Source organism: Drosophila serrata, unplaced genomic scaffold (genome assembly GCF_035046125.1).
Source record: "Drosophila serrata isolate PLE 108 unplaced genomic scaffold, ASM3504612v1 contig_272, whole genome shotgun sequence".
Classification (NCBI taxonomy): domain Eukaryota; kingdom Metazoa; phylum Arthropoda; class Insecta; order Diptera; family Drosophilidae; genus Drosophila; species Drosophila serrata.
The window spans coordinates 4,698,248-4,716,601 of NW_028257170.1; the positions used below are offsets into that span (position 1 = coordinate 4,698,248).

Genomic DNA, 18,354 nt, shown 5'->3' on the forward strand with positions numbered 1-18,354 from the left:
TTTGCGATTTGTCAAGCTTTTAATTTATAGTTCCCCATATAAATTCAATTTCACCGATTTATTTCAATTTCAATTTGAAGATTTATAGGATCTTATAAAATACATATAATTTATATTATAATTTTAATATGTACACATAAATAGGATCCCAGTTGCTCTACTTTATTGTGTTTAAGAGTAAATAAATAATACATTTTACACAAAACATAATGAATATCAACGAGAAACGAATTATATAAAGCATTAGGCAACCCACCCAAGGCCAAACCCCGATTCTATGAGCTAGAACTGCGATTTGCCAGGCGAAGCTCACACATATAAGCTTTTGTATCGGGCTGCCAGGTGCTCTAACGAAAGCCCTGAGCATCTCAGACATCAGATGCTTAATACTCCACAAAGACATTTTAATATGGGCACACAGTGACCACTTAACCAGCGCGACTGCTGTCTTCCTAATAATTATAGCACATTCCCTAACTTGTGGCCATAGCTCGATGAGGAGCAGCTTTGCCCGCTGGAAGCAAATATTAATCTCATCTGGCAGTGCGACGTCAACCACAGCCTCAACCATACAAATGCCACAAAGATGCGGTGCGGAAGTAGCCAGCTCCAAAATCTCTGGCTGAGACTCGGTTCCTGTGTAGGATGAGCCTCCTCATGGCGCGGGTGTGTCCTGTTGGAGTTTCGCTGCTGCCTCTGCCTAAGATGAATGTTGTGATAATTTCTCTGGACTACATCCGTAAGCACCTTGTAGGCGTGCAGAATTTTCTTGAATTCCTCTTCGGTAGCGCCCGATCTGCTCTTGTCGGGATGACAGCGACTGGCTAGCTGATGAAAGGCCTTCTTGATCTCCTCCTCCGAGGCGTCTTCATTCACACCCAAAACTCTGTAAAAGTTAAGGTACCTAAACGGCTTGTACATTTTGCTGTTGGAAAAGCATTATTTTCAGCACGTTAGCGTAAAATTTAATTAAATGTTTTAATTTATAACTTACCAAAACAAACCATCGATAAGAACTTACTGATCGATAGCTATTTGAAGCCTGTGTTTATAACACCGCGCTCAACAGAAAAACATAATCACTTATCTGTGATCACGGAATGCGAGGAGTCACTACATAATATTATGTGCTATAGGAGGAAAAAAATATTGTAACAACTTGTATCAAACACTTATGCGGCTACATATAGTGCCTTGTATTCAGAATTATTAAATTAAGATATTAACATAGAAATCGTAAATCATTTTGAATAGTTTGATTAATCGGGGTTGGCGAGTATATACATATTTCCACTGAAAATATATTCTCTGCAACAGCATTGCAAGTCGCCTTTCGATGTACCACAACAACAATAATGTTAAATAACACAGGCATAGCCAGATTAAATAGTCCTTACATAGTCTTTTTTATAACTTAATTCGAGTATGATCCTTGTAGTCCTGAATGGATCCTTAGTCTGAGGACGAGCCATCGTTGTTGCCCGTCGGCTCCTTTTTGCGTGTGAAGAACTGGAATGTCTTATAGGCAGCAAAGGCGAAAAGCACGGTTCCGCCAACGGCACACATGAACGGCAGCATATCGGACGTGGGCTGGGCGAAGGTCGCCGGTTCGTCACCGCACCTCAGGCCCTCCTCACCGAACTGGTCGTAGATCTCGCGCTTCTCCTTGTCGGACAGGATCTCGAAGGCGGCCACCACCTCTTTGAACTGCTCCTCGGCCTGTGGATGGTCGTTCTTGTCAGGATGATAGCGCAGCGCCATCCGTCTGTAGCCCTTCTTGACCTCATCGCTGGATGCGTTTCGCTCGATGCCAAGAATCTTGTAGTAATCTTTGCCCATTCTGATGAAATTGTCTGGAGATTTTCCTCAATAGCCAGCTGCCTACTTTTCGTAATTTCAGGGCTCGAGCATCTGGTGGTACACAGAGGTTTTACGCAGTTAATTTTTTTTTCTATAAACAAGGTTCCGTTCGAAGATTACGCTTGATAATGTATAAATACAACAAATTCGCAACAATTGTTTTTATAAAAAGCTGTCAGCTGAGCAGTGTAGAGTGACCAGACTCAGACTCTGCCAGAGCGCTGTTAATTAACAGAGTGATGTATTAGGGGCCTTCTTTAAAAACATTTAGTAACCAACAAAACGAACAGTAGTAATAGAATCGACTTAAATTAATCTTATTAAAAGTAAAAGAAGCTCAATATCTATTAAAAATTAAAGTAAATAATATATTTCAAATAGATACTGTGTAACTTTGAACTAACTAAAATTTATTTTCTGCTTCATGCGACTTGCAATAGAGGTGTGAAATACATGAATCTTCGCAGACCTGGATGAAATATAAAATTGAAAAAGTTCAAGAATATTTTTTATAATATTTTAAACGGACTCAAATTTATTTTATTTATGCGGCTTGCAATAAAAGTGATAAAAACAACAGTTTATTCATACCTAAATTAAAAAAGTAACAGATTTTTTTTTTTTTTTTTCAAATCATATATATCTGAAAAGTTGCCATTTCAAATAATTATATTATCGTCAAAAAGTATATTTATTAAATTATTAAAGATTTTAGATGTTATACTATAATAGGTTAATAAATCTGTATACCATTAAATATTTTTTAAGTTCTATTTATTGTAGATTTTTGACAATTTTAACAACAATTTAGTAAAATGATATTCAAATATTTGGAAACATTTTAACAACAATTTAGTAAAATGAAATTCAAATATTCGGAAAATATTTTATTTTAAACTATAGCCAATCTGAAGTTTCCTTTAGAGGCAACTTATGCCCCCATGAAGAACCAAAATATTCGCATTTGTTAAAACAATAAATCTATATTTATATATAATCTTTTGGACAAATCAAATATGTATTTTGAAAATTTAGCTTTGGCTTAATATATTGCCGGTATATTTAAAAATGTAGTACTGGGAATACCCTTAGTATTTACAAAAATTCCGAATGCGTTTAACATTGCACTCAACAGCATGGAATATGCGTGGACATGATGTTTTTCCATGTTTCAAAATATCGATGTATCGGCGATGTCATAAAATATTAAAACATATTTTGCTTGAAGAAATTTAAGAAATTAATTAAATTAAAATGTTCTATGGTTTATAATAAAAAAAGGTTTATTTTAAAGTTAAACAAATATGGCTTTATTCTTACAATAAAATATATAAAAACATTTTAGCTAATTTAATTTACAAATATTTTCAGCACTTTCCTCTAACTAGTGATGTCAAAAACGTCGATAGTCGAAGTGCCATTTGTTTTAAAAAACATCGATGCATCGATATCGATGTTTCTCCCCACCTCTACATCCGCAGCCAACTTACCTTCTTTCCGTTCTGTAACCAAAACCGAAAAGTCTGTGCTTTGGTAAGTACCCTGAAAAAACGGGAAAATATGATTCATCCTGGGAGTGTTGGGTCTAGGAAGTGACCCAAAACAAAGCTCGTGCTATGGCTAATAAAATGGCTCTTTTGCAGTTCTTAAATTCAACCGACGAGTCCCTAAATCAGCTTCAAAATGGTTAGGGAGAACAAGGCAGCATGGAAGGCTCAGTACTTCATCAAGGTCGTGGTAAGTACCGCCGCGCAACTTGCGTTTGGATCAGCCGCTAATCCTTTGCCGTCCTTTCCGTTCTACAGGAACTGTTCGATGAGTTTCCCAAGTGCTTCATCGTGGGCGCCGACAATGTGGGCTCTAAGCAGATGCAGAACATCCGTACTAGCCTGCGTGGACTAGCCGTCGTGCTGATGGGCAAGAACACCATGATGCGCAAGGCTATCCGCGGCCATTTGGAGAACAACCCCCAGCTGGAGAAGCTGCTGCCGCACATCAAGGGCAACGTGGGCTTCGTCTTCACCAAGGGCGATCTCGCCGAGGTGCGCGACAAGCTGCTCGAGTCCAAGGTGCGCGCCCCGGCCCGTCCCGGCGCCATTGCTCCTCTGCATGTCGTCATCCCGGCCCAGAACACCGGTCTGGGACCCGAGAAGACCAGTTTCTTCCAGGCTCTGTCCATCCCGACCAAGATTTCCAAGGGAACAATTGAAATCATCAACGATGTGCCCATCCTGAAGCCCGGCGACAAGGTCGGCGCCTCCGAGGCTACGCTGCTCAACATGTTGAACATCTCGCCCTTCTCGTACGGCCTGATCGTCAACCAGGTCTACGACTCTGGCTCCATCTTCTCGCCCGAGATCCTGGACATCAAGCCCGAGGATCTGCGCGCCAAGTTCCAACAGGGTGTTGCCAACCTGGCCGCCGTCTGTTTGTCTGTGGGCTACCCGACCATCGCCTCGGCCCCGCACAGCATTGCCAACGGATTCAAGAACCTGCTGGCCATCGCTGCTACCACCGATGTGGAGTTCAAGGAGGCCACCACCATCAAGGAGTACATCAAGGACCCCAGCAAGTTTGCCGCCGCTGCCTCGGCCTCAGCTGCTCCCGCCGCTGGCGGTGCTGCCGAGAAGAAGGAGGAGGCCAAGAAGGTCGAGTCCGAGTCCGAGGAGGAGGACGATGACATGGGCTTCGGTCTCTTTGACTAAGACAATAGCCCAGCTGCTTCCACGGCCCATCGTGAATGCTCTCCGACGTTTACCCACTAAGATCGTCGTCTATGTTTTCTCTGTGCAAATTATTGCCGCGGTTTGACGGACCCAATGGCAAGTTGCAATAAACAGGCAAAAGTAAATCGTTTGAGAGCCAAACTGAACTGTCTTTTCATCATATTCTTAAGCGGGCGCCGCGTCCTAGTAGGATTTAAGCCATTTTATTGCCGCTCAAGTGGCCAACACAGACGGAAACAGCAGCAGCAGGTGCCGCCGCCTCTGCCTCTGCTGCTCGCCTCTCCGCCGGATATTTACAAAGTAATTACTTGTGATAAAATGAATTTCACAAGATGAGAAAAGTTTAAAGTTTCTGTTGCTGCTTCTGCCATCGTCGGCGACTTTTGCGATTTCTTTTGCTTTTCGCAAACGACGACGTCGTCGGGCGACGCTCATAAAAATTCAATTTGTCTTGACAAAATACGCAAGAAATTAAGAATGTGCCAAGTGGCGGCAAAAGAAACTTTCTTTCCCTTTTCGCATTTCCCATTTCCCCCACCCGTCCTGCCTCCTCCGCGCCTCTTTCTCAACTTGCTCTCGTCTGGCGACCGAAAATGAGTTACGCGACTGGGGCGTGAAAGTGCCACGCCCTCGCGGCAATGTGTCGCCCCCCACGAAAACGTGGATAGTCGCAGCGGCAAGGCGTAGCAGGAGCCGCGGGCCAAGTTAAACACTGCATAAATAGCCGGGACGAAAATGTGAGGAGGCCCTGACGAAAATAAATCCTCCGCAGGCCTTGGATGAACCCTAGAGATGGTGTCGTGAGGCCTTAACCCATGATATAAAGCTATATGTTTCGATCTTGGATGGTATGATATATTTCACAATTAGGGGAAATGCGCTTTATTATTGATTGGTCATCGAAAAAGACTGTGATAAGCCTCGGGTTATCTTTGCAATTACTTATTTTTAAAATATGTTATTAATATATTTACAAGATAAGATAAAATATATATATAAATCACAAAAGGATCGGACAAAAAAAAAACCCTTATAATGATGAGTTGATTAGGGTATTGTAGGTTTTTATTTTTCCCCTCTTTCTGAGTCTGAGTCTGAGTCTCAAAATCTATCATAAGTTTGCTATTATATATTATTATATATAATATAACGATCTTGAAATATAAAAGTATAAATGTATATACATTTAAAAAAACATTTATTTTTAAAGAAATATTTAAAAATTGCATAGTTTAGATTAGTAGGCAGCATTTGTCGTGTCACGTGCCCATCGCTACGCCCTCTATGTGTGGATCCCATTTGGTTTTGAGATAAATTAATAAAGACATTGCATAATTTCAGGCGCCGCTGGCGGCAAATATACACAGGCATTAACATAAACTGTGAGGCGGCTGACCCTTCATCCTCGTTCCCAATCCCATTTCTATGCCGCTCTTAGACCCCCAGACTCATGCCACGCCCCCACCGCCCAACGCCCACCACCCACAGCTCGCCACTCAATCAGCAGCAAGCGACATTTGAAATCAAAATGCGATTGGCAAAATGATTTGCTTCAATTTTTGTGATGCGCATAACAAATGAAGTTTGGACATTTGGACAATTGATTGGGACAGCAGCCATGTGGCTGTGCGGGCGGTGGGAAGCTACTCCCAGCCCGAATCCGACTCCGAGTCCAACTCCGAGTCCGAGTCCCATATAGACAATGTACGATACACCACACATCACATCACACACTCCATCGCAATGTTTGCCATGCACAACAAAATGTAGAGCAGTCGACAGATTCGGAATCAGATTCAGATTCGAGTTCAGGACTCCAGCAGGACTCCGAGTGCCAAGCCGGGGAAGTGCCGCCCCCTTGCCACCGAAACTGGACTCGATTTTGGCCATCCAATGCGCACAGATAGATTTGTATGCATATTTTTGCTCTGGCATTTCGTTTGTGTGCTAAACATGTGAATGCCATCGATATAAGGATGCCGCCGCTGCTCCTGTTATGCATGTTTCTCCCCTCCCCCCCAAATCTGCCATGCCTCCATCATTGCTCCTGCCCCAGTCCGTGCTCCTCCTCCTGCTCCTCCTGTCCTGTGTGCTCAGCTGTGATTTGTTTGGCCAAAAGATTTGGAGCAAAACGGTTTAATTCTTGTGGAAAAGCTTCAACGATACCCGGCGCCAAGTCCTTCAAGTGAACTGGAAATGGGATTTCGAATAGAACTTAAGAAAAAGGTTTTTCAAAGCAGGCATTCTATACAAAAAACATATCCTTGCAAAGAAGTTGATCTAGCGTCGTCCGACAAAACTTAAAATTTTAAAAAATTTTCAAGATTTTATAAAGGGTTACATGGTGAAAAGGTTTCAAAATTGTATTTTTCATAAATTTTAACTTGAATATGCATATTTATTAACCTTATAAAAACTAACATATGAAAGCTTTCCGAATTAAAATGAATGGTTTCTTTTGGTTATCTATGAGTTTATTAAACTTTGATTTGTCACAAAAATTATATGACTATTTTAAAATATAGATAAAATATATCAAGATTAGTTATGATAGATTTCCTATACGATCCCCTTATTCAAGTTTTCAGAATATCTTTAAGAATATGTTATGTTCTGAATATTTTTATATTATACAAGAAAATAAATGAGTTAAAAAGGCATCCCTAAAAAAAGTAAATAAAATTTCAGGAATCTATTAAAAATCTATTGAATTCTTTTAATATATGTAGTTAAATTATTAAAAGATATTGATCTATCTTTAATGCTTAAATTTTGTAGGAAAATCCTTATAAAATTATCACTTTTCTTATTCAATGTCGTTACTAGAATATTTTAATACTTCAAGCAAGGAATATAATTTATTTCCATAGATAAATGCATCTATTCTAAAATAATTTCAATTCTACACCAAAATATGCATTTATTAGAAAATCCCTTTGACGATTTACAAGTTTTATTTCATATATGTATGTATGTACATATATATATACATATGTATTTTTTTCGAACGATTTTAGGGGGCGAATATTTCAGCTTTGAAGGGGCGAAACTTTGGTTAGCATCTGCTGGCTGTATCCGAGATGATAACTGAAACAGAAATCTATTTTCCAACTGACTGACGTGCAATACAAATACATTTTCCGAGATGTGTCAAGGGTTGCGGTTGGAGGCGGGGGGCAACATGAAAGAGGGATGTCGAAAAAAAAAATAATAATAATGGAAATCCGAAAGTATTCACGGGATTGTTTAGAGCATGGTTTTGTAACGGGTGCGGAGTGAGGGGGCGGCACCTGGGCACGCCCCCGCCCCCGCCGTACTCTCCACACTACACCATATACTCAATTTAGTCTCGTCACATCAAAATGTTTGCTCTTCGCGCTATTTGCTGAGGTTGTTATTGCCATTGTTGCTGTTTTCGAAGGCGGGGGATTGGGGGAAATTGTGGGCGCTTACCGCGTATAATTTATCTATGCATATGTTTTGAGTTGCCAACAGCAGCGAGCTGAGGTGGCCCGAAATTGAGGCCCTGCCCCACATAAATCACAGTCAACAGCACACATTCACAGGCGTAACCACCCACAAGTCACCCACATCAACACCCCTTTTATGTCGACTTGTACTCCACGTGTGGATTATTCCACGTAAAAATCGGATTCTGTATTGGATTGCCAGGAATATAGCCAAGCATTCGATTCCTGGATATATTCAATATGTCATTTTATTCAAAAAAGGAGCAAAAGTTTATTTTGAAATCGTTGAAAATCGTGTGGAGTCTAAGAAGTTTACAAAGGTTATTCGTTTGTTATTAAGCAGCCTTTATTTTTATACAAAATATTGTTTTATCAAAACAAGAAATGAGTTATGCAATTTTTTATTTTATTTAACTGAAAACAGCAACAATTACATGACTCAACCTGTTAAAGGTTAAGAGGTACACGTGTCGCTCTATTTTAAAAAACAAAAAGAATAGGTTCTAAAGTCTGTTTTGGTGGCGAAACTAATCATATCGATATGTTCCACTTGATCTTTGTTTGCCTCGGAACGGTGCTATAAAAGGCCTTGTTTCAGATGCTTCGATATCTACAATTTGTCTGACCGCCAAGATGAAGTTCCTCCAAATCGCTGCTATCCTGCTCGCTGGTGCCGCTTTGGCAAGTGCCCAAAGCTCAAACAACAACACGAACCAAATCGAAATTGGAGGATGAGATTCCTTACAGGATTTTATGAATTTGTCAAATTGAAATAAAAAAGCGAGTATAATATCGATGAATAATTTTACTATATATAGAAAGGAATATAACACAATCACAATCATCCCATTAACATCCCTTTCATGGCGGTGTGTAGAATTTTCGGAGTCTTTGTAGAAGTGTTTGAAATATAACAAAGCATTCGCATCCTTGATATATAAAATCCTTTTTTTTTTTTATTAAAAATATGCGGATGCTTGGTAGAAAAAAAGCGAATAGAGTATATGTAGAATAGTTTTACCTTATAGAGTATTTTAAAAATGGGTGTCAACTTTAACTGTGGATTTTTGTAACGTACACATTTGGACACCTATATAATTGCCAGAAATATAACATGAGAGTTCATAATTTTACAGAGTATATATATATATTTTTTGTTATATGTATTTAACTTTTAACTTTATAAGGTTACTTTAAAAGACTCCCCTTAAGCCATGTTATGCTAACAAAAGTCTTTCAATTCATTAACAGAAATTGCGTTTTATCTCGACTGTAAAATATTTATAATCAATTCGTCTCAAAATGTAAAGATTTGCATCAGTCAACATCTTATATAATTCTACCAAAGGTTAGATCTGTTAGTTCTGATCTGGAAACAAAACAAATATAATCCATACGTTCCACTTGATCTTAACTTGGCTTACATCGAAGCTATGAATGGCATTTTTTTTAAGCCAACTTAATATCTACCATCTCTGCCACGATGAAGTTCCTCCAGATCGCTGTATTCCTGCTTTCTGCTTCTGCTCTGGCGATGGCCGATACAATAAATAATAATACAAACACCATAATTATAGACATTTCAAAATAATTGTTCACTTGGAATAAAAATAATAGAATTTCTAGAGTATTCTTTTTATACCCTTGCAGGGTATTATAATTTCAGTCAGAAGTTTGCAACGCAGTGAAGGAGGCACCTCCGACCATATAAAGTATATATATTCTTGATCAGGATCAACAGCCGAGTCGATCTAGCCATGTCCGTCTGTCCGTCTGTCCGTCTGTCCGTCTGTCCTTCTGTCCGTCTGTCCGTCTGTCCGTCTGTCCGTCTGTCCGTTTCTACGCAAACTAGTCTCTCAGTTTTGAAGCTATCTGAATGAAACTTTGTAGTTAGCCTTCTATATACTCTCACTCGTATATATGTCGGAACGGGCCGGATCGGACGACTATATCATATAGCTGCCATAGGAATGATCGGAAAATTTTTACAAAAAAAATTTTAACATTTTCAGTTTTCAATAGAATTGGATCAAATTTGAGATATAGCCATTTTATTATACTCTACAATTTTGTATAAAATTTTATGAAAATCGGACTACTATATCATATAGCTCCCATAGGAACGATAGAGAAATTAATACAATTAAAAATTATAACTTTTTCAGTTTTCAACAGATTTTCATCAAATTTGAGGTGTAGCCATTTTATATTAGTCTTAAATTTTGTGTCAAATTTCATGAAAATCGGACGACTATATCATATAGGTGCCATACAAACTATTGTTTGATGTAGAAGAAAAATGGAAATCTGTGAACGAAAAGCTGCAAATATAATATGTATAGGTGAATGAAATGAAAGCAGGTATTACTTCATTGTTTTTTAACACAAATATATATAATTTATATTGTATGGATTCCTAGTCATAGAATTTCTATCTGCAAGGGTATATAAACTTCGGCGTGCCGAAGTTAGCTTCCTTTCTTGTTTATTTTATATATTGCTTAGGCAGATTCTCTTAAGGCTTTGAAAGCACTAACAGATCCTGAAAAGTTTCTCATCTTAAAATTTAACTGACATTTTAGTGTTAAGTGGTCTTAGTCCATAAATAGAAAGCATAAAAGAATGCAATTAAACAAAAGAAATGTTTAGCACCTCCTAAAAACAACATGACCATCCCATAGCATTATAAGAAATCTCTTTTTCGGGAAGCTACCCTTAAAATCGGGGCACTTTAATAAGACACAAACGTGAAAACTTGGCTATGGGTGCTCTTTTGGGCCAGTTGGCAACGTTGGCGTTAACGTTAACAATAAACGACAAAACCCGTTACGACGAGCGATGATTGCAAGGCAAACGAGCAATTAAAAAGTCGTGTGCCAAGGGAGTAACAGCCTTCAAACACACACACACACACACACACCTTTACACACCCATCCAGGCATCTATACATTCATCCTTCCATCCTTGCATCCTTCCATCCATCCACCAGGCGGCAGTAACCCATATCCCCGGATGATGGGTGGTGTGGAGGAGCACTTGAGCAGCCCCTCTTTGCCACGTACGAGGCATAACCTTTTTGGCCTGTTCTTCGGTCTCCGCAGCTGTGGTGCTGTATCCTTCGGATCCTTTGAATCCTTCGGCTGCTCTCTTGTTCCTCGGAGGCATTTTTACGGCCCCCCGTTTTTACGCTGGCAGCGGGAATTTTCACGTTGGGTATTTGAAATATGCACGTAATATTGCAAAATTTTAAGCGTATATCTTTGCATAATTAACTGAGAAAATACTTGGCACATGGCAACGGGTAGGAGGGGGAGAGGCAGCCGGTGAATCCCCGTTCTCTGGGAGGCTGTCGTCCGCCTTGCAGGCATTTTTACCGCAGCTTCCAAATCTCTTGCAGAGCGTCGAATGAAACTTTTGCAATGATACTTTCGGTCCGCAGCCCAGGAGCCACCCTTTGGGAGGCACCACCCCAGGTTGTGTGGAATTTTTAATCTGCTATAGAACCCGCCACCGAGAGTCCTGAGAGTCCTGCTCTGATCTATCACTTGGAAAAATAAATAATACAATTTCAATTCAGTATGTGATATAATAAATAAAAGGTGTAAAAAAGGATATTTAAATAAAGTATTTTTGGCTTTATCATGGTATAAATAATAATAATAAATATAAAATAAGTTCTAATTGTATGTAGATGTGTATTATTTATTCATTTATTTGAATATTATTCTAATGCAATAAGGGTAAGCAAATATGTATGGCAATAATCAAATTGGATGTATTCAAATTTTATTTATTTAACAATTTATATACTTATTTATTAAATATATTTCTCGGACTCACAATGGTTCTATATATAATTACATTTTTCCTTAGATATTATATGTTATATAAATATATATTTTTTAATATTGTTACCAAATTTGATTTTTCTCTGTGCATATTTGCTCTGTCCTGGTTTCCCTGGGCCATGTATCTTTCTTTACTGCTGGAGCTTTGCATCTTTACGCTTTGCTTAAATATTTTAATTTTTATTGGTCGGAGTTTTGCCAACTGTCTTTGGGCAGCAGGCTTTTCGGCTTTGATAAAGCTGTTAAAAGAGTGTTTATTTTCGGGTGCTTAGAACCGTTGCCATCTCGCAGATAAACTCGTATATTAAAAGTGCTTGCACCTGTCGACGGCTGAGTCCCTGTCGATTTCAGCTGGGGGGAGTATAATCCACCAGGTGACCCACGGACCACACACATACACACACACACACACACACACACACATGGACCGCAGCTTAAGCCGTGGCGAACTGCACTCTAATAGCCATAATCATAGGCCATAATGACTGCTCCGGACTATGGTCTCCGAAATATCCGGAAAAGACCACTCTGCCTGGCAAAACTTTGTGAATGACATCGAACCCGACTACCAGGGAGGGGGATGTGTGTGTCATTTACATAAAAGTAAAGTTCACCCACTCCGGATGGCTGGGAATGCAACCTGGCGAACTGGCAAACTTTTGCCAAATTTAAATTATAAATAAGCTCAGAGCAGGACGAGGCGGGAGTTAGAGCACTTGCCTCCAAAACAAAACCTCATATGCATCGAAACGTAATGGCAAAAAGGATTTTAAGTGAAGTTGAAGTTGACTACACGACCGCATTGGGGGTGTTCCTTCAGTCCTTCAGTCCTTCGGTCCACCGAAACCCTCAGACCTCCAAACCCCCAGGCCTCCGTCCCATTTAGCCTCCCGCCCCCCCGAGACCACTTACACCATTGCAGTTCCGTGGAAAGTTTCCCGGAGCTGTGCGGTGCCCCAAGGGGGGAGGGGCGGGAGTTCAAAAAATAAGCTCAAAGTGAGAACTGAGAACTGAACGCGGCGCATTCCGCCCCAGCAGACAAAGTGCAAAGCGCCTTCCATTCCCTCCAAAAATGCGCATATGTACACTGTCACAAAAAATAGGTACCAAATATTCAACGAATCGATTTAAAATTAAGTTAAAATGTTGGTTATATAATCACAAGTTACGTAGGAGAAGGGATTAAGCCGTGACGAATTGATTGAAAATGGGTTAGAGTGGTGTAATGCTTTCTAAAAAGGGAACAAAGAAAAGGACATATTTTCTACCACTACTAATGCCACATTTCTTTCGGTGTACATCTACCCGCTGCATGTGTGCGGTGTATCTTTCGGGTGGCAACCACGAGACAACCGCAAGATACAAGGCACACGGGCTGCAGTGCAAACGCAAGCTTAAATGTCATGTAAAATGTTTCCACTTACACAAATTAATGTGTAGAATTTAATTTCGTCACGACGCCCAATGCAACCAAAATAGATGCCACATGCGTGATGATTACAAAACTTTCCATTAGAATCGGTTTTAGCCATTAGATACACCTCAATCGAGAAGAGTATAAAATGCTAAGGGTTCTCCCCATATAGTATCATTTTGAATTCAACAGCATCATGAAGTTCCTGTCCCAAATCGTTTTTGGCCTTCTTCTGGTTGTGGCTCTGGTTTCGGCCCAGGACGATCCTGCTGGAGGTGCCAGCAATACCAATAACAATGCTATTTCGATCGGTGGAAAGTAAATAATCTTCTAGCTAAAATAAATGCAGAAATAAAACCATACAATTGTTTTGAAAATTAAGAATATATTTGAAAGATATTGAATGAAACTCTGATATTTTAAATTGGTTTATAAACTAGTTAGGTGTCTCACGAAAGAAACAATATTTAGATTTTATATTACTTATATAGTGTAATATATTATTCACTGGGTTTTGGATAGAATACAACTGGACTTGACATTGATAGAAAGTTGAAAGGAATGTTATTCAAAAGATATCCCAGCTAGCCTCCGAACATCACTAAGTTCAGGAGCGGCACAGCCTTTCTTCACATTATGTATTTATTAATAACCTTAAATAGTTATAACCTCTGAATAGAGAGAAGCTTCAGAAACTTTTCAAGGATATGCTGTGCAAAAATACCTATTAATTAAAAGACTAATATGTCTCCTTAATGTGTATAATTTAATTTCGTCAAGGTGACCCCATGCAACCGAATAGGCGCCAAAAGCGAGATAATTACAAAACTTCCTATTAGAATCGGTTTTAGCCATTAGTTACACCCTAATCGAGGAAGGTATAAAAGGCATAGGTTCCCCTCCATTAAGTATCATTTGCATTTACCAGCATCATGAGGTTCCTTTTCCAGCTCATTTTTGGCCTTCTTCTGTTTGTGGCCCTGACTTCGGCTGAGGACGACGATCCAGAGAGTGCACTTGAAGGAGGTGCTCCGCCTCCACCAGCTCCAGCTGGTTCAGCTCCTGCACCTCCTGCCAAGGGTGGAAAAGGTGGTAAAGGTAAAAATTCCAACACCAATGCTAATGCTATTTCGGTCGGAGGGAAATAAATTATTTACTACCTAAAATAAATGCAGAAATAAAACCATACAATTGTTTTCAATACTATTTTGATTATGAGTATTAATTCAGTACCCAAGAAAAAGCCATATTTAGATTTAGTATCTTATATATTATTAGCTGATTTCCACCAAGAGGGTTATAGAATGCAATTGCACTCAACGTTATAAGAGAGTGAGAAATTTTATATAGATTCATTTTGGCTATGGAGGCACAAGCTCCCTAAAATATGTATTAGTATCCTTGAATGGTTGTAACCTTTAAACATATGGAAGCTTGAACTTTTAAACTTTTCAAAGATTAGATGTGAATAACATGTTCTATAAAAATTGAATTAAAGATTAAATGTCACTCTAATGTGTATAATTTAATTTCGTCATGGAACCGAATTGGCACCACTTTCGATTTGAATCGCTTTCAGCAATTAGATACACTTCAGTCGAGTAAGGTATAAAACGCTATGTATCTCGACCATAAAGTATATTTTTGCATCATGAGGTTCCTGGTCCAAGTCATTTTTGGGCTTCTTCTGGTTGTGGCACTGACTTCGGCTCAGGACCCACCACCAGATGATATACCAGCTCCACCGGCAGATGCGCCAGCAGAAGAAGCACCAGCCCCAGCCCCAGCCCCAGCTCCAGCTCCAGCTCCTGCTCCAGCTCCAGCTCCTGCACCAGCACCCCCGGCCAAACGTCCAGGTAAAGGTGGAAGCACCAACAACAATAAGATTGTTATCGGAAAGAAATAAACTAATATCTGGATAAGATAAATGCAGAAATAAAAGATAGATTATTGTTGTTGAAAATTTATTAATTATCGTAGATACAACTTTGATATTAACTTTCAAATTAATAAGTGAAGTAACTGTTCAAGTCTATGGAAAATATTACGTGGCAATATCGAACAGCAGAATAAATGCAGTCTGATTCACGGCCTACGTGGCTATTAGTATTGAACACATTTCGAGTAATTCGATTGATTCCACTTGGCGGTCAATTAAGTAAAGTAAGGGAACATCTGTTTTTCGAATTAGCACTGAAAGAAGAGTGAACCCGGAATGGTCTCAAAACCAAGGGTTACTTTACTCGGGTCCCCGAGGACTCATTCGACTAACGCAATCTATCCATTAAAGCGCATCCAGATATTCATCACTTAAGACAGCAGTAACCAGTATGTTCCTGCTCCCGCTCCTGCTCCTGTCCCTGCGCAGGATCTGTGTCCGGATTTAACCCTTTCGTTACTCCAACCTTTTTTGGGCCAAATGAAGCATTTCCACTTTCTCGGTGCTGGTGGGGTCTCATGTGTGATACGCTCGAGAGACTTTTAGCTTCATTGCTTGATTTGTTTAAATGTCTTTACTGTGTTTGGTTTATGGTTTCAGCGGAGGCGGCGGCGACGGCGGCTGGGTAGGGGATGGTTTTTGGGATGGTTGACAAGGGGCTGAGGGCAAAAAATCTTGTTTTTACTCTGGAAAAGTTTGTCGTCCATTGCATTTGCTGATGGATCATAGATACAAAAAGTTATTTGCACAAGCAGGAGAAACCCACTCCCAATCCTCCCCCTCACCCGTTCCCCATTCCATTCTCTGTTGGCTTTGTAAATGTCAACATATGCATATAATAATAAAAACAAATATGGCCAAAGTCTCTGACAGCTTGGCTCAGCACATTCGCCTCTGCCCCACCCCACATAGCCAGCGTGTGTGAGTGTGTGTGTGTGTGCTGATAGCCAGATACAGATACAGAGATACATTTGTATCTGGCCCATGCATAATATATAAATAGCTCACATTAATTAATTGCCTTGCCAAGTAATAACATGATTAACATCCAGACTGGATCCCCGTCCTTTTAATTCACTTTTCGGCCCGACTGCAGCCAATTAACCCTTGGCCATGTTAACCATCGGGCCAAGAACTTTTCGGTTATGTTTACTCTCAACGTATCCGAAAGTTATTTGAACGTCTAATGAGCAGGGATATGGCTTAATGAATTCACTGGGTATAAGGATTACAGGGTGATTTTACGCATGTAAATGCCTTCAAATGGATTCCTTTTGAAGAGATCGACTTGGTAAGTAATAGATTATGTTCTGGAAACCTTGTTCTAAGAATGATTTGCGTCTAATATCACATTTGCCTTAGTTATGGCTAAAGAGCAGAAGGTTTGTATACGATTTTGTATAGTTTATATTTAAACAAATATATTATTCTAGAATACTTTTCTGCGCAATGTTGAAAAGACTTAAATTGAATTTTAATAAATACAATCTTCACAAATTATATGCAGATATGATACTCTCTTCAAGTATTCTCAGTATAAGTTTAAATTTCCTTTGGTAAACCCTATATCATCTTGCAATAATCCCAAATATCCTTGCATGATTTCGTCCTCCGTTTCCTATTCTTACTATTTCCTTTCATTTGTTTACACTAAGATGAAATCTGTGTGGGTTTCATTTCAGCTTTTGAGCATCTTAGCATTTTGGGCGCAAACAAATTACTTCGACGCAGCAAAAACAGAAACCCTTGAGACAGACTACGGGAGTGGTTGGTGGAGCAGAGTGAGTTGCACGTTGCAGATAGCTAAAATCTGAATTACCCGAAGAAAATTGTAACAAATACAAAAGTCAATGGTGCTGCAAAAAGAAGTTTTCAGCTGTCTTCCACTGGCAGAAGGTAAATCTTTCCAGCCAAAAACTTTTAGCTTGCTTAAATAAACCTCGAGCTGCACAGTCACACACTCACAAGTCTAAGAAGGGCCAGGAGGCGGGGGATATAAGCTGATTTTACACATGCACACATGCCGGGGCCACAGGACTCGGAGAACTTCAGGACTCCGACTCTGATTCTGAATGTTTCCGATTTTGCCCCTTTACACTGCTCTCGCATTTTCGGCAATTTGATTATGCGGCACAGTGGTATAGAATCTATATTAAGATATGATATGATATGGTATATGATATAATATGATATGATATGTTATGATTATGAAACGATATGAAATGATATTATCTGATATATCATTTTGATATGATATTATATGATATATGATATGATATGTTATATGATATAATATAATAAGATATGATATGATATGATAGATATGATATGATATGATATGATATGATATGATATGATATGATATGATATGATATGATATGATATGATATGATATGATATGATATGATATGATATATGATATGATATGATATGATATGATATGATATGATATGATATGATATGATATGATATGATATGATATGATATGATATGATATGATATTATATGATATGATATGATATGATTTTATATGATATGATTTTATATGATATGATTTTATATGATATGATATAATATATGACATGATACAGTATGATATGGTACTATAATATTTTTGTATATATGATGTGATCTATGAAATCTTATGGTATGATCTTATACCATGATAATATGATTAGTAAGATATAACATAGTATAGTATGAAAATATTCATGTACTTTCATGAGGCCAATTGAAGGTATGACTTTTTAAAAACTGTCAGTCTGTTTGTGATAATGTCATGATAAATAGATCTCTCAGGCTGTTTTTTAGATCAACAATCTATATCTTAAATAGATTACAAAATATTTTAATATTGCTTTCTTTCATGACAAATAGAATCTTAGAAAATAAATTGATTTAAAGCAGTGGAATGATATCCAAAGACCTGGACTCATAAGTCAGCGCAAATGCAAAGAAAGAATCTACCATTTAAATTTAAAGTTGATTTCTTAAAACCATAAATGCAATATTTCAACCAAACATTAGCTTTTTATTTTCATATTTATATAACTTACTCACACAAATGAAATTCTAATTTGGTTTCAAATTAAATAGC

General features: G+C 38.7%; 2 protein-coding genes and 1 pseudogene across 3 annotated transcripts; 1 reads left to right on the plus strand and 2 right to left on the minus strand.

The window, feature by feature from the left end:
• Window positions 1-43: 43 nt before the first annotated feature.
• Window positions 44-1,059, minus strand: LOC110179820 (uncharacterized). The gene has a single exon (XM_086834415.1). It carries the CDS (start codon window positions 919-921, stop codon window positions 460-462), a length of 462 nt encoding a protein of 153 aa, XP_086690541.1. The 5' UTR covers window positions 922-1,059; the 3' UTR covers window positions 44-459.
• Window positions 1,060-1,164: 105 nt separating this feature from the next.
• LOC110179822 (dnaJ protein homolog 1 pseudogene) lies at window positions 1,165-2,092 on the minus strand (annotated as a pseudogene). The gene has a single exon (XR_015272011.1). The product of XR_015272011.1 is annotated as a dnaJ protein homolog 1 pseudogene (transcript).
• Window positions 2,093-3,346: 1,254 nt separating this feature from the next.
• On the plus strand, window positions 3,347-4,727 carry RpLP0 (ribosomal protein LP0). The gene is made up of 3 exons (XM_020947439.2): window positions 3,347-3,393; window positions 3,504-3,597; window positions 3,666-4,727. The coding sequence occupies exons 2-3, from the start codon at window positions 3,544-3,546 to the stop codon at window positions 4,563-4,565; spliced, it is 954 nt and encodes a 317-aa protein (XP_020803098.1). The 5' UTR covers window positions 3,347-3,393; window positions 3,504-3,543; the 3' UTR covers window positions 4,566-4,727.
• Window positions 4,728-18,354: the final 13,627 nt, after the last annotated feature.

What these genes read in the sequence shown, in the direction of transcription:
- LOC110179820 (XM_086834415.1), bottom strand. Translation starts at nt 921, where the DNA reads ATGTACAAGCCGTTTAGGTACCTTAACTTTTACAGAGTTTTGGGTGTG.
- RpLP0 (XM_020947439.2), top strand. Translation starts at nt 3,544, where the DNA reads ATGGTTAGGGAGAACAAGGCAGCATGGAAGGCTCAGTACTTCATCAAG. An exon ending in AGTACTTCATCAAGGTCGTG is followed by an intron (nt 3,598 to 3,665) that starts GTAAGTACCGCC and finishes TCCGTTCTACAG; the next exon opens with GAACTGTTCGATGAGTTTCC.